The 21286-nt window shown below is 41.0% G+C and overlaps 1 protein-coding gene across 1 annotated transcript in view; it reads right to left on the bottom strand.

The window, feature by feature from the left end:
* Window positions 1-21286, bottom strand: part of RIMS1 (regulating synaptic membrane exocytosis 1) — a 517496-nt gene that overhangs the window by 326274 nt on the left and 169936 nt on the right. The window contains exons 6-7 of the mRNA XM_015427952.1: window positions 13488-13701; window positions 7186-7197 (exon numbers count right to left, since the gene is read on the bottom strand). Coding sequence (XP_015283438.1) covers window positions 7186-7197; window positions 13488-13701 — 226 coding nt within the window. The remainder of the gene's footprint in view (window positions 1-7185; window positions 7198-13487; window positions 13702-21286) is intronic.

Below are 21286 nucleotides of genomic sequence, written 5' to 3'. Positions count from 1 at the left end.
AGCTGGTTTCCTACTTCTAATGCATTTGAAGAGTTTTATTGTTGTTCTGTATTTTTTTGCAATATGCTCCTCATATTCCCTTTTTGCCTGCCTGACCACAGACTTGCATTTTATTTGCCACAGCCTGTGTTCCCTTTTACCAACCTCACTGAGACTAGCTTTCCACCACTTAAAGGAATCCTTCTTACCTTTTACAGCTTCCATTACTTTGCTTGCTACCCATGCAGGCCTTTTTCTATACCTATTTGTGCTTTTCCTAACCTGTGGTATATATGTTATCTGAGCTTCTAGGATTGTATTTTTAAGCAGTCTCCAAGCTTCCCCAATGGTTTTGATCCTTTTTGCTTTTCCTTTCAGTTTCCTCTTCACATGTCCCTTCATTTCAGAGAAGTTACCCCTTGTAAAGTTAAAAGTGGTTGTGCTGGTCTTTTTGGGCAACTCCCTATTTATACTAATGTTGAACTCAATAACATCATGGTCACTGTTCCCAAGCAGTGCAATCACTTTTACATCTCTCACCAGGTCTTGGGCATTACTTAGGACCAAATCCGGGATCGCCTCTCCCCTGGTAGGTTCTGTGACCATCTGCTCCATATCACAGTCATTGAGAGTATCTAGAAACTCAATCTCTTTTTCCCGACTTGAACACAAATTGACCCAATCAATGTGTGAGTAGTTAAATCATCTATTACAACACAGTTATTTTGTCTTAGGATATTCATGATATCCCAAGGGGAAATTGGTTATTGTTTTTATGGATTTTAGGGCGGTGTTTGATAACATCTCATAAATGCAATGCTAAGATATAGATAATGAAAAAGAATTTCGCAAACAAATATTTGCAAATGCTATCAGACAAGTATAAAACATACTGGAGAGTAAAAGCATCTTTTATGTAGGACACAGCAGCACTAAAAATATACAGTTTTAATCCTAGATGAGGATTAAAATTCTTTGTAACAAAAAGAGAGAGAAAGAACAGATTACATCCATCCTGAGTAATCACTTTGTTCTCTGGAAAACATTCTGCTATTTGTCAGTTTTCCTTACTGTCTAAAAAGAAATAAACCACTCTTAATTAAAACATTTAGCTATGAGTGAAAACACAGATTTATTTTTTTTAAATTACATGTCGGTAAATGTTGTGGAGACATTCATATTTGCCTAAAACTAGATGTAGCCACCGCTTGTCCTGAGGAAGGTGGCACTAAAACTATCAGAAGAAATCAAGATCTTTGCTATCTGTAACCACTGAAGATTCACTTTGAACTCATCCTGCTGCAACTTTGTGCTGACAGCAAAACACAGACATTTTACACTCAACCAAATGATCAATCCTCTGTAATCCCAACCCATACACAATGGGTTTCTTTATCTTAATGAGTGCCAGATTTGCTACCCAGAAAGAAACTGGTGCTCAGAATTGGACCAACTGTCTATTTCACATTTTGCCACATAATTGTGTTCATTTTGCAATGTTACCCACAAAATCTATAAACATTCAGAATCAAGCAAGAAACCAATCAAATCCCCAAAGGGGAACAGTATGCAGGCTCTTGTTAAAAAGGTTCACTTGTTGCCAGCAGAGTTCTTTTTTTTCCAGAGCAAAGACCTGAACCATGGGCAAGATTTGTTGCTGATCAAGATGAATGGTTGATACTGATTAGATTATTTCTGCTGTTCTCTCTTCCAGACACTCTCATCTGGAATCCCATTAGAAACACAGCCTGTGTTAGCTTCTCAAAAGACCATGTAACAATACATGTGATGTACAAAGTATTAGTTATGAACTTCCTTCATCTGAGGGTATCAAAAATAAAATGGCAGTTTTCAAATACTTTGTACTGAATAGTTTCAGGTAACACATTCTGCTGAACATGCATACTTTGACAACAAGGTATCTCAGCAATGACATTTAAATATGAATCTCTCCTTATATATAATTGTGAAGTGGGGTGGCACTTTATGAACATTCCACACACTCCAAAATCAGTTGGCTCCGTGATGTGTCACTCAAAAGCTGTCCCTATCCACTGGCTGTGTGGCCTGAGTCCTGCCCACAGAAGCGGTGCCTGCCAAAACTTTCCTCAGAAGACAGCTGCTTCGCTCCGGTGAACACAGTTACTGTCTTTGCTCTTCTCACCAGATGACAATTGATTCCCTTAGGGGACAAAACCCACTGTCTTTAGCTTCCGAGCCAGGTTTCCTGAAGCAACACTTTCCAGAACGGAAAAAAATACCACCAAGGAAGCCAGAGTTTGGGGAGGGGAGAGGCCTCAGCTGAATAGAATGCCATAGAGGCTACCCTCAAAAACAGTTATTTTCTCCGGGGGGGGGGGAGAGATCTGTTGTCTGAAGTTCAGTTGTGATACAGGTGATACCAGACAACAGAGATCATTGTTGCCAATCTCCAGGTGAGGGCTGGAGATCACTCAGAATTACAACTGGTCTCCAGATGGCAGAGATCAGTTCCCCTGGAGAAAATGCTGGACTCTGTGTCATTATACCCTGCTGAGGTTGCCACAGCAAATTGACACTGAGTGCCCAAGCCCGGGGCACTCTCCCAGAGCCTCTTTCTAGAGCTCGTTGTATTTATCTCCACAATGGGCCTTATTATTAGTCTGAAATAAAGCAAGTAAATTGCTACAAAGATAGACAGAGCACTGGAAAAATTACAGAGCAGCTGTTGATCATAAAATGAAACAAGCCCAAGTACCTGTCCCAACTGAATTTTAATTTTAACTGCAATGCTTTTACAGCTCTAATCCATGGATATTAACTGCTTCTAAAATCTAAATATCTATACTTGGGTCCAATGACCCTTGGGAAGTTCTTGCATATACATGTGAGCTCTGGTTCAACTTGCCTACACTCCTCCAACATGTGCTGCACTCCAGACAACCCTCAGACCCCCCTCCCCAACTTTTCATTATGGTTTATAAGATATTTCCAGAAGTGAATCTCAGAAGGAAGGACCCCAAAACTCCCCTGTTCATGCAACCCCCCCCCCCACACACACAGCCTTTTGAATACTAATTTTAGTGTGTAATATGTTCGCTAGTGGTTGCCCTTATTGTCCCCCTTTTTTAAAAAACCAGCAGTACATTCTTAAATTGCTTTACATTAAAGTGTTCAGACTACCCATTGTGAGTGAGTCAATCCTAAATTTACTGAGAAGATATCTCTCTCTGAGTAATAATTACTTTCTGGTACACAGGGTTAAGACTGCAGCCCCAAGTTATACAGGTATACATCTTTTTCTGTCACTATTTTAAATACCTGATTAATCTACAAATATCTTACATTTAACTACCTAGGTACACTGTTACTTAGGAATGATGTAGATAACACACCTGTTTCTAACTTTGGTCTACACACACACAAAAATACAAATGGCTAGGAATTTTGTGATATAAACCATTAGTAATTAATTTAGAATTAACAAATTTTACAAAATTGAAACACCAGACTTATGAAAAACAGAACTATCACTGAGAATTCAACTTTTCTAACCAGGATTTTCTGATACATCTCTATCATTTACAAAGAATATACTTTAGTCTATAAATTGGACTTAGAAACCAAGACACTACTCAGACACATTCTGCAGATAATTTTTATCTTATGGAAGTATAAAAAGTGACAGACTAACACTATGTTAATCAAACTATGTTGCTAGGAATCCTGACATTCTTTGGAAGGCTCATCAAGGATTTCAAGCTGATGAAAAAAGTAGCAATATGAAGGCCAGTGGAAAAAACCTGGGAAAATGCCCTAAGGACACTTCTATCCATTTTTGTAATGGAGAAAAATAGATATTTTGGGAAGCACTGGGAAAAAACCTCTGTGAAATAGGGTTTTGGGGTTTTTTGAATGGAAAATAAATTGATAGCCAGATATTAGGCAGCCCCGGGTCCCCCAATATACCAGAAGACCTCCTGCCTCTTACCTGCAGTCCCCACTGGTGCTTCCAAAGTTGGTGTGCAAAAAATGGGGAGAAATGGGGATGTGCACCAGCTTGCACCAGCATGCAACATCACTTCCAGCAAGGATTCAGCCAAAAATCTAGCATTTCTCCATAAGTAATGACAGGACTTCTGATTTAACCAGAAGTGACATCATGAACTGGCACAGCTGAGCCTGCCCCACTATTCCTTCCGGGGATGTCTCTTTATTATTGAGTGTATTTTACAATTTAGCTTATAGAAAATTAAGGCATTTATACTTTTAAATTCCATAAATATGCCAAATAATACCATTTTATCAGTGTTGCACTGTATGTAATTAAAGCAGTAAGATAAGTTTAGGTTTGATAAGAAATTAAGAATTACATATATTTCAATTTTGGCCAAAATCTCCCAGCCTGAAGCTAAATCGTCTTTATGGCTTCAAAATGTCTATAAATTTTACATCTCTAGAGAATAATAGATAATGATAAATTGCCTGTTGGGCAATTAGTACAGCTTTACCAATCTTCCCCAGCAAGATAGGAGGGGAATCTGGGCATGTTCCAGGGCACACTTTCAACTTGCATGAGGCAACAGGCCCCTATGCCTGATTGATGGCATATATAAACTCATAGTATACCTATTCTAGTACATACAGATGCCAAGAGAGGCACATAGTTAGGGCTGCAGCGACAGGCAACAACCCCTTGGGAGAAATTGAGGGTCAGGGACACTAGTTTAACCATAAAGTTTTGGATGAATCCTAGACTATTGCCCCAATATAATGATGTCACTTCTTGTTTCCAGTGGAAGTGATGTTTTGCATTGGTGCAACTTTGGTACACCCCCCTCCCCCCATTTTCCCCAGCTGTTCTTGGAAGCACTAGAAGGGAATGGGGGTAAGCATAGGGGTTTCAAGAAGGCAGGCAACTGGATGTGCAAAGAGCACTCTAAGGAGGAGGTCAAAGGTTTGGAATCTACTGAGCTAGCATTTTAAAAAAATGAGATTTGGTGGCTGGGAACTGAAGCTTGCCACAAGTTTAGCATATATATCACACAATAAGAGCACACAGATTAGAAGCCTAACAATGAAGTTGCAGATTATAATTAGGCATACTGAGAACTTCACATTGAACATATTCATCAGGCAAACACACATTATTCAAGAGCCATGATTTACCCTTGAGTTGAGCCTTGGACTAATTCCCCCCCCCCCACACACACACACACTTTTGCTGCCTATCTTGATCTCTGAGTCAGGCAAATTTGTGGCTGTACAGTAGCCATGGCTGATAGATTCCATTTCTTTATCTTATGTAAATAACCCAAAGTAAGTTAATGGTGTAATAGTAAACAGAGTTACGCCTTTCTAAATCCATTGACTTTGATGGATTAAGAAGGGTGTAACTCTGTTTAGGGTAGCATTATAATTGAATAATTAATCACTTTCATGGATTCTAATTTTTTTTGGGTCAAATAGCTCAATGTTATAAAGTGTATATTTAAGAGGGGGAAAACAATCTTGAATATGGGATGGATTTCCTGGAAAATCCACTATAAAATACAACTCATGGAAGTATTATTCTAATAACTATATACTTGATTTGGCAATATAAAAAGTAAGGCATATGAAGGGGAAAGAAAGAGAAGAAGGTGTCTTTCAATGACCGAAATCTTACTCCACCTCCCAATCAAACTCTCTATTAATTTACTACACTAATTTCCTACATATTGTAATAAGATATAATTTTAACATACAAGTAAATGAATATAAATGAGTACTTCCTCCAAAAGTATGTCTTCCATGATTCAGTCAGCTTACTATAAAAATAAGTTTTTCTAATGCAATTACTGTTTAGCAACTATTTTTATTTTTTACTTGCTAGTGATATCCTTTATTCCTTATCTAGACTTTATCAGCACATGCAATTCAGGAGAATAATTTTTCCCATTGAATAACTAAACCTTCAGCATAATGGTTCACATTCACAGGTTTCACATTTAGCAACATTATAATGGTATATGAAGAAATATGGATTCTAACCACTTTGTCCTCCTTTTGGAAAGCGTCCAGGGAAGCAGAGAAAAGAGAAAATCAGAAAAGAAAGAAAAGCAGGCAGAAATATTAATTACCAGATGAAATAAAGTATCCTCAAACATTCTTAACTTGAAAATATTCATAGAACTACATGCACATAACATATGTATTTCAAAAATACAGAAAGACTTTTAATAGAAAATATGAAGTCAAAATGGAATGGATGTATCATGTTTTAGCACTCCAGTTTTGATTCCTAAAGGATCTAAAGAACTATCAGCAAAACACGTTATGATGTCCTTATTCAAAGAAGGTTAAACAAATTCTTGGAGGATAGCTACATTGATATCTATTAGCCTTGATGGCTAAAACACTTGGCCACTGTGGTGTATGCCCTGGTTACATCTAGATTAGTTTAATGCAATGTGTTCTGTGTGGGGCTGCTCTTGAGAAGTGATTGGAAATTCACTTGGTGTTAGCCAAATTGCTTTAATTTCTTAATTAATATTGGGGAAATATGATTATTAATTGGTAATAGGCAAATTTGGGAGCAAACATCGTTGTATACAGAAGTCCCGCTTTTACTGTAAGTACCAGAATGGACACAGAGACTGTATTCAATATAATATAATGATTTTTTACTGGAGAATATTTACCATTCAAACAATACACAAGCTTACACATACATATACAGATTCTAAGAAATAAAGATATAAAATACAACTCATGGAAGTATTATTCTAATAACTATATACTTGATTTGGCAATATAAAAAGTAAGGCATATGAAGGGGAAAGAAAGAGAAGAAGGTGTCTTTCAATGACCGAAATCTTACTCCACCTCCCAATCAAACTCTCTATTAATTTACTACACTAATTTCCTACATATTGTAATAAGATATAATTTTAACATACAAGTAAATGAATATAAATGAGTACTTCCTCCAAAAGTATGTCTTCCATGATTCAGTCAGCTTACTATAAAAATAAGTTTTTCTAATGCAATTACTGTTTAGCAACTATTTTTATTTTTTACTTGCTAGTGATATCCTTTATTCCTTATCTAGACTTTATCAGCACATGCAATCCAGGAGAATAATTTTTCCTATTTAATAACTAAACTTTCAGCATAATGGTTCACATTCACAGGTTTCACATTTAGCAACATTATAATGGTATATGAAGAAATATGGATTCTAACCACTTTGTCCTCCTTTTGGAAAGCGTCCAGGGAAGCAGAGAAAAGAGAAAATCAGAAAAGAAAAAAAAACAAGCAGAAATATTAATTATCAGATGAAATAAAGTATCCTCAAACATTCTTAACTTGAAAATATTCATAGAACTACATGCACATAACATATGTATTTCAAAAATACAGAAAGACTTTTAATAGAAAATATGAAGTCAAAATGGAATAGATGTATCATGTTTTAGCACTCCAGTTTTGATTCCTAAAGGATCTAAAGAGCTATCAGCAAAACACGTTATTATGTCCTTATTCAAAGTAGGTTAAACAAATTCTTGGAGGATAGATACATTGATAGCTATTAGCCTTGATGGCTAAAACACCTGGCCACTGTGGTGTATGCCCTGGTTACATCTAGATTAGTTTAATGCAATGTGTTCTGTGTGGGGTTGCTCTTGAGAAGCGATTGGAAACTTTTCCTGACCTATTTCTTAATCACTGTTTTTGTGCCTTTAGTTCTGTTTTTAATTGTTTTAATGATGTATGTGTTGGGGGATACTTTTAATGATTTAAAAATCTGATTCTATTATGTATGTTTTAATTTGTTAGCCACCTTGGTGGCTCTTGTGAGGACAGAAAGGCAAAATATAGATTTTGTAAAATGAAATTAAAAAAATGCCTTGACCTAGATAGCACAGGCTAGCAGATCTCGGATGCTCAGCAGGGTCAGCCCAGGTTAGTACTTCGATGGGAGACTACCAAGGAAGTCTAGGGTTGCTATGGAGAGCCAGGCAATACCTCTGAACGTCTCTTATCTTGAAAACCCTATGGATTCACCATAAATATTGCACAACTTGACAGCAAGTTCCACCACCAGGATGGAGAAGGAGGCTGTTGTCTCTGCTTCCCTGCCTAAGGGAGAAAATGTGCTTGACTAGAGGGAACACTAGACTGATCCAGCAGGGCTGTCCTCATGTTCTGGGCATGGTCTCCTCCTGTAGCATGTGCTAAAGATATTCTTGAAGGATTACGTTGGACAACAGAAAATTGTTGTTTCTCTTGATGGCCCTAGCCGGGCTTGTTGATGAGTGAGTGATTATTTGCTAAGCAACCATGAATAGTGTCTCTGAGCTGTGTGCAGCTTTGCAGGGCTGGAGGTGGGGGGGAAGGGGTTGCCTACATGTGCTGGAAGAAACTCCTAATGGCGTCTGGAGTTCTCTGTCCTCGTGTTTTTTCCATGGCATGGCGTCTGAGGCTTTGTACAGGCTTATGGAACTGCTTCATCTCACAGCAGGCAAGATGGCTGGTAACTCTGGACTATCACTGGAGCAACAACGCTAAAGGAAGGTGTCCCTCTTTCAGGTGTGCAGTCTCAATAGATATTCCCAGGTCACCGTGTTGTACAGTCCCTTTGCACAGTCCATACAGTTCATAAAAACACATTGATAGGCTTGCATGGCAACATTTGTACAGGATGCTGCAGCCAGGATGTACGTGATATGTAGAGACCATATCACTCCAGTCTTGACCCATCCACACTGTCTCCCAGTTTGTTTCCAGGCACAATTTAAGGTGCTGACCTTGACCTTCAAAGCATTCTATGGTTTGAGACCAACATACCTAATGGACTGCAATCCCTTAGAGCCCTGCCACCACCACTACAGTAATCTTTGGAGGCCCTGCTTCTGTTTCCCCTGCCTCCTAAGATTAGTTGGGTGGCAACTTGACAGAGGGTCATCTCAGTCATGACACCAAAACTCTGGAACCATCTCACCAGGGAGATTCTTCTTTTCCTGACCTATTTCTTAATCACTGTTTTTGTGCCTTTAGTTCTGTTTTTAATTGTTTTAATGATGTATGTGTTGGGGGATACTTTTAATGATTTAAAAATCTGATTCTATTATGTATGTTTTAATTTGTTAGCCACCTTGGTGGCTCTTGTGAGGACAGAAAGGCAAAATATAGATTTTGTAAAATGAAATTAAAAAAATGCCTTGACCTAGATAGCACAGGCTAGCAGATCTCGGATGCTCAGCAGGGTCAGCCCAGGTTAGTACTTCGATGGGAGACTACCAAGGAAGTCTAGGGTTGCTATGCAGAGCCAGGCAATACCTCTAAAGGTCTCTAGTCTTGAAAACCCTATGGATTCTCCATAAATAAAGCACAACTTGACAGCAAGTTCCACCACCACCAGGAGCCAATAATGCAGGAGGTTTTGGTCTCTGCTTCCCTGCTTAAGGGAGAAAACGTGTTTGACTAGAGGGAACACTAGACTGATCCAGCAGGGCTGTCTTCATGTTCTGGGCATGGTCTCCTCCTATAGCATGTGCTAAAGATATTCTTGAAGGTTTGATGTGATATGAAGGCATGGAGCCAGAAGGAAAAACTGACAAGTTGCCACTGCACACATTTGAAGTGCTTTTCACTTGTGCTCAGAGTTCTTAGCATCTCAATCAATGATTTTCTAAAAGTCATCTGTGGTATCTCAGTGTGAGAATATATTAGATCAGATTTAGGGAGTCCTCTGGAAGCACAGTACCACAACACTGCACATAAAGCTAGAGCCAGTCCTTTATCTAGCAATACGAAGAGTCATCAGCATTATTCTGACAAGAGTCATCTCCCACACTTATAAGTCTATGAAGGATCACATTTGTCCTGTGCCATTTATGGAGGAAAATGGCACAATTCCATATTTCGTTCAGATGAAAGTAAGGGGGTTCTTCTGCAGGAGAGGAGGAGCCAGCTGTCTCTACTTTCCAATTCAGGGATTTGCAGATCAATAGGATCAAGTCATAAATATTTTACTCAAGTATTAACATTGCTGTAATGCTTTTATTGGAGCTGACACTGGAAAGCATTTGACTTCAAGAAGTTACAATACATTTTCTGGCATAGGATTACAAATGCAGCAGCCAGGATTATACATTCACCCAGATGGTCTGTCTTTACCTAATGCATGTCTGCACTTTGATTATTTCATATTTTAGACAAATGTCCAAAAGTCACACCTCCCTGGTTTCCATGTCTTTCCGAAACACAGAAAGTGTTGCCGTGGTCTGCTAACTCATTATCATACTTCCATGGGGAAGCCTACCCAGAGGTGTCGTGTGAGGCAAAATAAAACAGTTTGTTGGCACCTTAAAGATTAACAACATTTATTCCAGCATGAGCTTTCATGAATCAAAGCTCTGACTCAAAAAAAGAAAAAAAAGCTAATCCTTAAGCTGCCAGCAGACTTCTGTTTCATTTTGAAACACCTGATGTTGGTAGCATAGCCAGGAAAGGACCTTCAACATATTCTGTAAATGAGCAAAAAAAAATTATTTCCATGAGTTTAGCCCCCTCTTATTGCCTTATTTTCACAAGTTTAGGACACATCTGTCATTCATATTTTAATTGATATGTAACTGGATCAAGGAGCAAATGAGTAACTTGTGGTTCAAATATAGCTTTCTGTAGTTCTAAATCAGATCTGTTAGCTCAACTGAGAGCATGGCCCTATGCAGAGTTAATCTAAGTCTACTGATATCAATGGCCTTAGACTAGGGAAACTGAGTATAGGATTGCACTTTAAATTGCTGAACTGAAAGTTATAGGCAGACTAAAACAGAGGCACCTTAAACTTTATCCTAGCACAGGGATTTCTTTTTTGTTGATGCAGACTAAGACAGCTAAACTTCTGGAGTTACAGGCAGACCTAATAGGATTTCACAGTGATTCCTAGTTATATGGAATGGAAGACCTTCGATCAAACATGCAGCATTGGAAATATGCACGCACTATCACTGACTGATATTGTTAGAGGTATCAGAGCAAATCTCTCTCTCTCATGGATCACTGCCCTGATGTGCTGAGGGGGCTTGCGTGGTTCGATGAGGTTGCGGGTTATGCCGTGGACGGCCACCCAGGACGGTCAGGCCACAGCAGAGAACTCAGACAAAACGTAATCCACTGGAGAAGGAAGTGGTAACCCACTCCAGTATCTTTGCCAAGAAAACCCCATGAACAGTAACAAAAGGCAAAAAGATATGACGCCAGAAGATGAGCCCCTCAGGTTGGAAGGTGTCCAATATGCTACTGGGGAAGAGCAGAGGGCAAGTACAAGTAACCCCAGAAAGAAAGAAGTGGCTGGGCCAAAGCCAAAAGGACGTCTGTCTGATGGTGAGAGGAAAGTCTGATGCTGCAAAGAACAATACTTCATTGGAACCTGGAATGTAAGATCTATGAATCAAGGTAAGTTAACACAAAAACTCCATGGAAGTATGAATTCAGTTCTTCTAAAAATTTGGTCAAATGTATATATGTGGATTGAAATGAATTTGTAAGCTAGGCATTTATTTAAATAACGATTTGTTAAATCAGATATATTCAAGGAGGGACAGAGGAAAGATCCGTTTTAATTTGATGGTTTGGTGGTTGTTTTTCGGTGGTGGGTCTGTATTTATTGTCTTTATATGTGTATAATAATAAAAAAATTTAAAAAAGAAAAGAAAAGAAAATTGGAGAGATCAAGGGAATGTTCCGTGCAAAGCTGGCCATGATAGAGGATAAAAATGGTAAGGACCTAACAGAAGCAGAAGAGATTAGGAAGAGATAGTAAGAATACACAGAAGAATTATACAAGAAGGACCTCAATGTCCTTGACAACCATGATGGTGTGATCACTGACCTTGAGCCAGACATCCTGGAGTGCAACGTCAAATAGGCTGTAGAAAGCATTAGTAACAACAAAGCTAGTGGAGGTGATCGTATCCCAGCTGAGTTATTCAAAGTCTTAAAAGATGATGCTGTTAAAGTGCTGCACTCAACATGCCAGCAAATTTGGAAAACACAACAGTGGCCACAGGATTGGAAAACGTCAGTTAACATTCCAGGCCCAAAGAAGGGCAATGCACTCGTTTCACACGCTAGCAAGGTCATGCTCAAGATCCTACAAGGTAGGCTTCAGCAGTACGTGGATAGAGCCGCCCTGAGCCTGCCTTGGCAGGGAGGGTGGGGTATAAATCAAATGAATAAATACATAAAATAGAGAACTGCCAAAAGTACAAGCTGGGTTTCGAAGAGGTAGAGAAACAAGAGATCAAATTGCCAACATTTGCTGGATTATGGAGAAAGCAAGGGAGTACCAGAAAAACATCTACGTCTGCTTCAGTCAATCCTAAAAGAAATCAACCCTGACTGTTTTCTGGAAGGCCAGATACTGAAGCTGAAGCTCAAATACTTTGGCCACCAAATGAGAAGGGAGCACTTACTGGAGGAGACCCTGATGCTGGGAAAGAATGAAGGTAAAAGAAGAAGGGGATGGTAGTTAGACAGTGCTATCGATGAGACAAACATGAAATTAAGCAAACTCCGGAGGACAGCAGAAGACAGGAGGGCTTGGCCTGATGTGGCCCATGGGGTCGCAAAGAGTTGGACTCGACTGTGCGACTGAACAACAACAACAACAACAAATCAGAGCAAATATGGGTTTTTTTTCTACTGTAGCTAGTTGTACTGCCAATACTTGCAGTAAATAAAATATAGCATAATACTTCAACTTCTGGAATGAAACCAGAACCAAATCTTACCATTACCTGAGTGGCAGACTGTTTTTAGTGAGCTATAACTATCTGAAATGTACCATCATTTGATGGGAAGCTTTAACTCTGTTTTCATTTTGTTCATTGTGGAAGTACTTCATCCAAGCGCTGGGAAAAGGAAAGAGCAATTGGCAGAAATAAAACCTCCTCCCATGCACTAGCTAGCCAATATGTCACTTCCAGTTGCAGCCTTCAAGGTGTGCCTGAGGTCCAGATGGCCGGATCTGGTCAAAAGGACTCTACTTCTAGTGTTGTTTCTCCCAACAAGGAGAGGCCAGTTTAGACTTTAACAGAGGCAATATGTCTCCCCAATCCACTAATTACGCAGGACTGTGACTTCATTGGTCTTAGAAGGGTGGTACTACGTTAGGATTGTAAATAAAGAATTCCACGAGAAGGGGGGAAGCCCAATATTGTGGAAGATTTTTCTTAAATGAATATAATTGAATTTATACCCTTATATGCTGTTAATAACAGACCCAGTTCAAAAAAATAGAGTTAGGAAGAATGGATGAACCTGAAGAATGGATGAAATGACAAAAGAGAGTTGGCTGGAGGGGACGGAGCTAGGAAACCTGAGAAACAGCACAGCACATCACAATGCAACAGCAAAAACCAGAGCTAGGAAACCTGAGAAACAGCACATCACAATGCAACAGCAAAAACAAAATAAAACAGATGTTTTAGCAATTGAGTAAAGAATATTTTGTTGACCTGCTGTAGAAAACTTACATTGTTTGATCGCAGGGAAACACGACCTCCGCATCTGGCACAAAACTTTGTTCGGCAGTAGGAGCATAAGTGGCCACAACCATCAGCAAACTTTGTTTTGTGGCATATTCCACACATTGGTGTGTCGTCCTTGTGCTCTCCTTGGTAACGGCGGGATTCTTCACCTATTTTTCTTACTTGCACTTTGTAACTTTCAAATTGCTGGTGCAGTCTTCTGCAAGGAAAAGAAAACTGTTGATAGCAAGAGCACCAAGACAAAACTATCATCAAGCAGGATGTTGTTTTAAGGTCATACTTTATGTATCTTGGGCAAATTAAAAATGCATACACTGAATGTGTTAACCTGCATCTTGTGCCATTGCAGCCCTTTTGCAACTTTCCTCACTCTTATTAAATGGCTGCTACTATCTGTTTAAAAAATCTGCAGGAAATTTCCCATCATCTTCTCCAGTTGCTTTCCTCCACAAAACCAACAACAGTGGATGTGCAAATATTTCCTGGCTGTTGCAGGGACATCTTCCAAGTGCTCTTATCCATACTGCATTGTCTCGCATTGCAGGATACTCAGATACGTCTTCTAAGCTCTAGGGTTGCCAGGTCTGGGTTTCTAAATACCTGGAGATTTTGGGGGTGGATCCGGGAGAAGGTGGGGCTGGGGGAGGGGAGGAGCCTCAGCATGGCAGAATGCCATAGAGTTCACCATTCAAAGCAGCCATTTTCACCAGCGGAGCTGACCTCTGTCAGCTGGAGATCAGTTGCAAAAGCGGGAGATTTCCAGGCCACACCTGGAGGCTGACAACCCTATCTAGCTCACATTTTATTGAAGGCAACGCAGTGAAGAGAACATCTGCACAGGGATGCACATTTGGATAAACAACTACAAAAATGTCTGGCACACCATATATCCAGTCATTTTGTTTCTCACAGAAATACTCATTTGTCTACCTAAGGGAGAAGAGTGGAGGGAAAAAAACTTGTTCAAAATTTATTTGAGCCACAGAATACAGTGAATCCTGAATAGTTTTGAGAGCATTTTCTTACATACTCTTTAGGGGCTTGTTTTCTCTACAGACCTCTGCACACTACCTGCACCAGTGAGAAGTAATTTCAGGGCTTTCTTCAATTCCCACTCACTTGTTGCCCAATTTGGATCAGGACTGCAGTGGTCAGGAAGAAGGAATTTCAGCCTCCCCTGTTTTTCTGATCTGAAATAGTTTGGAGACTCTTATTGGGGCCTGTTAGGTACATTTAAGTGTTCCTCTGATACATGTAGGTTTCCCTAAACAGCACCCCACTAAAACAAGCATTTTAGATTATGGAAAAGGTAGAGGGAGAAAGCCTAGGGTTGCCAAGCACTGCAACCAGTAGAAAGGTTGTGGGAGGAAGGGCAGTATCCCCAGAGAAAAATTGAAAAGGAAAATAAGTTCTCACCTCCTTACAGGAAGTTATTATCATAGAGGTCCTGGAGATTCCTAGAGCTACCCAGAAGTAGCTCTAGCAATTGCTGGAAACTCTATAGTAAGTAGTGAGTAGTATAGTGAGTAGATGATAACTTATTATTATACCTTTTATTTTTTCCTGCAAAAGAATTGGAGTGGGGAATTCTTGCCCCCATTGGGGGGCTTTGCAGCTCTGCTGTAGCCCCTTCATGGTCCAATATAAATCAGGCAATGTGAATTGCAGAAACTGAGGAAAACCTACAACTCACATCGGTTATACAGGGTGGAGATCCCAGATCCAACCTATGTGCACTAATTGCTGGATCAGCCTGTCAGTCTTACACACACAGTACAGATAAGTTGGGCATGCTGTAGATATATCCAAGATGCATTTCTGTACCTAGAAGGATACCTAATCTTCATCAGGGCTGCATGCAGGGCTTTCATTGCTTCTGTGACCCTCGGACCTGGATAGCTCAGGCTAGCCAATCGCATCAGATCTCAGAAGCTAAGCAGTGTCAGCCTTGGCTAGTATTTGGAACGGCAAACTCCGGGGCTTTTTTTCTGGAGGAACATGCTGGAACAGAGTTCTGGAACCTCCTTGACATTTTTAAAAAATGTTTAGAAGTTCATGAGTTTTCAGTATACAGATTGAAAACTTAATTTCCCTCTTGAGAGTTCGCCCCCCCCCAAAAAAAAGCCCTTGCAACTTCCAAGGAATACCAGGGCTGTGATGCAGAGACAGACAATGGCAAGCACCTCTGAAAGTCTCTTGCCTTAAAAACAAGCCTAACTTGCCACCTAATGATGCATAGCACTAAAAGAGCTAGCACTTCTGGCTACCAGAAGGAGGAACTAAGGAGTCCCTTATGTCAAGTCGAAGATTTGATGAGTGCTCCCCCCCTCCACCGGACATCCCGCCTCCCTAAGGGCCCTGCTTGAAGCTGGGTGTTTTGAATCTTTTTTTGGGGTGTAAAGGGGGCTTTTGTGATTGTGTTTGTGGCTGGGGAATGCTTTGAAACTGGGAGGGGGGCTGAGACATGTGTAAAAACTTAGTTTGTTTTAGAGTGCTGGCTTTTTGCTGTGAATGTGTGAAAACTGTACAATGCTTGTGCTAACATTGTATGAGGCCATTGTCTTAGATTTGTGCCCTGCTTAGTGCAGACTGTCCCTCCAGGGTCTCTTGGACAGCTCCTGAGAGCCCCCACCCCAGAGAGATGTCCCCCTCCTCACAGAGAGTGAGAGGTAAAAAGTTCTACTCTTTACAGACATGCCCAACCACCCTCTGTAAGCCCCAGAGCCAGACATTAGCACAGTTTTAGTGCAGGACCCCCTGTGGAGCCCCAGCCCCACCGAGACAGAGCCAGGGGACCTCCACCCCACCCCTCTGTAAGCCCCACAGAGCAAAAAGCAGCTGGTTTGCGGCAAAGGGGAACAAAGTGTCCCTTTAAAAAGTCCTACTGTGCAGTATCGGCCCCTGTGGGAGAGGTCCTGTTCTGCCAGGAGCTGATAAGGAGCCAGGCAGAGAGGCAGAGCCCTAGCCCCCCCCACACACACAGGAAAAAAGCTGAAACAGAGCCCAAAACTTTAACAGAGTCCTCCCTCTTTCTGCAAACGTTTCCCCTGCCCCACAGAGGGAAAACTTGAAACGTGCACACACACACACACCGCAAGCAAGCACCCCCCAGTTCTAGCAATAGATGAAAAGCTATATCACAGAGAGAGAGAGAGAGAGAGATTCCCCCTTTAAAAACAAGAGTTTTAACATACCAGAGGCCCCCCTCCAAACCCAGCCCCCCTAAAAAGCACGCAATTGAGAGTTTTACAAGCAAAAACTGTCTGCCGGTAAGAGACTGTGCATGTTCCTAGCAGGCAGAGTGAGAGAGACAGCGGCTGCACACAGCCTGCTGGAAGGGGGAGGAGGGAGGGCCACACACTCATTCAGCCAATTGCAGACTGTCAGTTCAAAGGCAGCCAATGACAGCTCTTCTTTTTCAACACTGAGAAATATCACAGACTGATAGGCTGTCAGACAGAGAGAGAGCCCCTTCCCCCCCCCCTTTCCCTTGCAGGAAAACGTTCTTTGACAGGAGTCTCCCAAAAGCAGCACACGCACACATTTTTAGAGACAGGGAAATCTTAAGGAAAATAAGTCATACTCTTCAGAAGGGTGGGGGCAGTCAATTCCCCCTTCAATCCCCACACTACATCCATCTTTGTTCCCACAGGTCCCCAGACAGTCAGCAGCAGCAGGAGCTGGAAAAAGAAAGCAGCAGCAGGAGCTGAGATCCCTTCTGTGAGTTCCACAGATCCAACCCATTGTAAATGATGGGTTGGATAAGGACAAACATTTCAGTATGTGCAAAGACTTCTACCTGTGGAGTGCGTTTTTTATTTACCCTCTCCCGCAGCAGCCTGAAATGTCTCTCACAAAATTCTGTTCCTGGAGATCTCTCCTTCCCCAGAAACAGGATTTTGAGGTTATTTCAGGCTGCTGTGGAACAGGGGAACAGGGAAAACCATGTGCTGTGGGTGGAAGTCCTTGTGCTTGTGGAAACGTCTATTCTGGATCCAAGCCAGTGACTCACTCTAAGCTTGTTTTGAAGCAAGTAATGGACCGGGACTGATTGCAATATTAGCTGGGTGCATGGGCAGACAGCAAAGCTTCACAGCATGGGCAAACATGGTGCATGGTGCATGGGCAGACAGCAAAGTTTCACAGAAACCCTAAGTAGTGAGTCTCAACTACAAAAAATTACTTTTTTATCCTTATTAAAATTCAGAAAGACATAGTGCTATTCTGATGAGGAGTACTCAGAATCCAATCAGGTCTATATAATGGGGCTTGATTTTAGGATTGCACTGTTTTTAGGATTGCACTGGCAGTTGCTCAGAGAAGTTGACTCAAGGCAACCACATACCAAGATAATTGCTTCCATTTTCTCCCACTGTTTCCTATTTTAGTGTTTGTTCTTAACTGGATTCTCCCTTTAAGAAGATAACACATGTTTCTAAGACTGGAAGGCACAAGCTGTTGGAAATCTCAGAGAATGAATAAAAACAATAAAGAAAACCATAAAAAACATGACGGGGTAACTGATAGTATATTCACATCATTTACAAGCTCAGCACAGTACACCAGGTGCAATCTAAACCAGAACCCCTTAAAAGATGCTTTGTGTTCCTTCCTAAAAATAAGAAATGAAGTTGCCCTTCCATAGAAAATGCTGGCAGCAACAGGTACTCTGTGTGTGTTTTTGTGTGCATGCACATGCACATGCACGTGCACGTGTACAGCATAGCCTCCACATTGCTTTTGAAAGGTATATTCACTCTGTGTGTGTTTTTGTGTGCATGCACGTGCACGTCCACGTGTACAGCACAGCCTCCACATTGCTTTTGAAAGGTATATTTTCAGGCTGAGAATTCAAAAGAGGAAGAAAAAGGTGGATGATTGTGTTATATTCCTTAAATGAAGAAGTCAGCGCTGTGAATATGGAGGATTAACAGATTCCATTATTAAAGATCAAGTTTGGAGGTCAAATATTAAAAAGAAAAACTATGAGCGTTAATTAGGAGAAATGACATGACACTGGAAAAGGCAATCAACATAAGACAAGCAGCAGAACTGGCAGATAGACACAGGCATGTTCTAGAGAAAAACACATCTGTAGAGTAGGCAATGTCAGAATCCTGGTTAAATCAGTTCGCAGGGGGTGGGACTTGCTGCATGTACCTGCTCCCTGGGGTCCTGACTGGTGGAGCGTCGCTCCGGTGAGCTCCGGGGCCAAACGAGCCCTAGCAGAATGTATAATCAAAGGAACAGAACCAACTGACTGGGTATAGCCAGCACTGAGAAAAAAGATGGAGAACAAAGACTGTGCCTGGATCCTAAAGACAAAGAAATAATAAACATGAAATACCATTATCAAACTCTTCATGTGTCCTTAGTGTATATTATACACCAACCATTTCACACTGAACAGAAATCACTGAACCATCATCAAGGTTTGGAAACTGATGCCACAGCACCATCCATTGGCAAACTGAGATCCCTGGCCCTTGGGAAATGGAAATAGTTGGTAGTGAAAGTAGTTGGTACCAGAAGACCTAGAACACATTTGTATAATAATTTATACACATAATGCCTTGTTGTTAGCCATATCCATACTGTAAACTTTTCAGAAAGGTTTTCTAGAGCCATGGGGGGGGGGGGAATGTAATCTTCCCCATCATTCCATTTCTACTTAGAGGTAGACCTGATGGTTTGAGGTCAAATTCAGAGGGAAATGATATGTTTCAGTAAACAATTATGGTAATAGCCTATTACTAGAGTTGCCAGTTCTAGGTTGGGAAATTCCTGGAGATTCTGGGAGTGGAGCCTGGTGAGGGTGGGGTTTGTGCAGGGGGAGACTTCAATGGGGTATAATGTCATGGAGTCCACCTTCCAAAGCAGCCATTTTCTCCAGGGGAACTGATCTGTGTCACCTGGAGATAAGTTGTAATTCCAGGAGATCTCCATCTACCACCTGGAGGTTGATAACCTTACCTATCACAAATCACTGAGTGGAAAATTTGGCCCTACAGCCCATTTTCATTTGACATGGTTTAGTTTTGGCATTCTTTTTCCCATGACTACCTCAGTCAATGCTTCAGAATGCTTACAAAAAGGACATGAAGGCAAGGGCTTTTCATATTGCTTCTCCCAAGTATTTGGAAGGTACACTGATCAGGGAGCTTTGATTTAGCTATTAGCCATGATAATGTGCAAATTAATCTGGATCAGCTTTTTGAACACACCCACCCAACACCAACACCCCTTCATTTCCATTTTTTGCCAAATGCTCCTGAATGTGGGATCCAACTGTACTAAAAATAACAAGCATGGGAAAAGATGCAGGAATTAGCATAAAGGAAAGGTTATTAATTTTCCCTGTTTCCTCTGATACATACTGTGCTCTACAAAATGTTAATAAAGAACATGGCACTAGCACCAAAGATTTTTTTGTGAGGGTTTTTTTTAAAGCTAAACTGTTTAAACAACATTTACAGTGTCAGATTAGGCAAAAGGAAAGTGGGTTAAGTTAGGGAAAATACTTATAACCAATGCTAATGGACTCATTACTGAATTTCACCTGTGCTGTACAGATAACGTCTTTGGAATGTTTAAAAATATATTACATAGGTTATGGTCACACGAGTGAGAAAATGTGGGTGGGAAGTGAGGCTGTTTTCCCCGGGCCAAAATGATGCACGTTTGCGTGATCAGACTTCCGCCCGCGCGCCCCGCAGTTCCGGATAATAGTAGACTTTCCCCGGTGGCTTTTTTCCACGCTTCTGTGGCACAACAAGACGCCCCGCCAACGACTCTGGGACGCTGGACAGATGTTTCTGTCTGATCACGCCCCTTTACTCTGGGGGGGGGAATCGCACTGTTGCTGCCGCTTTTGGTACGTATGATCACACCCATAATGTATCTTTTAGAAAAATTAAATCCTATATGTAAGTAAAATATTCCACAATTTAATTATAAAAATGACCAACACAACCCAATCTTATGCATGCTTTTGCATAAGCAATTCGCACTTAGTTCAATGGGATTTCCTCTCAGATGGAAACTTGTATGTGTGTTACTCACAGGTATCATTAGCTGAAGGGTCCTGTACTCATCTCTCTCTCTCTCTCTCTCTCTCTCTCTCTCTCTCTCTCTCACACACACACACACACACACACACACACACACACTGCCATGCCGACAGAGAAGAAGAACCATCCTCAAGGTTTTTGGTTGTAAAGTATCATGAGGGAACACTGAGAATATATAACCAACAGGTAACCTTATTGTAACCACAACGGTACCCCAGGTAGAAACCTTGAACTGGCTCCTAGTAAGACCCAAACTAAACTAGAAAGTGAAATTGCTAACAGCCTGAATTCCAGCATTTTCTAGTATGGCAAGCCAGGAGCACTGATCGATTACATTGTAGTAGTGTTCACACAATTGTATGCTTGCTGCTGTGAACTTTATCGGTTCCTCTGGCTGGCTATTACCTGGGACTGATTTGTCAAAGTTCCTTCTCTAGAGCAGGAAGCTAAAACGTCAGCCAGTTTGTCAAGGAATAATCACTTCTGCCAGTTGTTCAAAGCACTTTTTCCAAACTAAAATCAGGATGTATTTTCAATAGCACTAATAGATCACACCAGAAGGGAAGGTTGAAGGTGTATAGCCAATCTCGTCAGATCTCAGAAGTTAAGCAGGGTTGGTACTTAAAAAGGAGACCACTAAGGAAGACTCTACAGAGGAAGGCAATAGCAAACCATCACAGCTTCTCCCTTGCTTTGAAAGCCCCTTGTTGGGCA

Source organism: Gekko japonicus, unplaced genomic scaffold, assembly GCF_001447785.1.
Source record: "Gekko japonicus isolate JY-2015 unplaced genomic scaffold, Gekko_japonicus_V1.1 scaffold826, whole genome shotgun sequence".
In the NCBI taxonomy this organism is placed as follows: Eukaryota; Metazoa; Chordata; class Lepidosauria; order Squamata; family Gekkonidae; genus Gekko; species Gekko japonicus.
The sequence above is the reverse complement of the archived record's forward strand: the minus strand, read 5'-3'. Positions and strand labels throughout refer to the sequence as shown.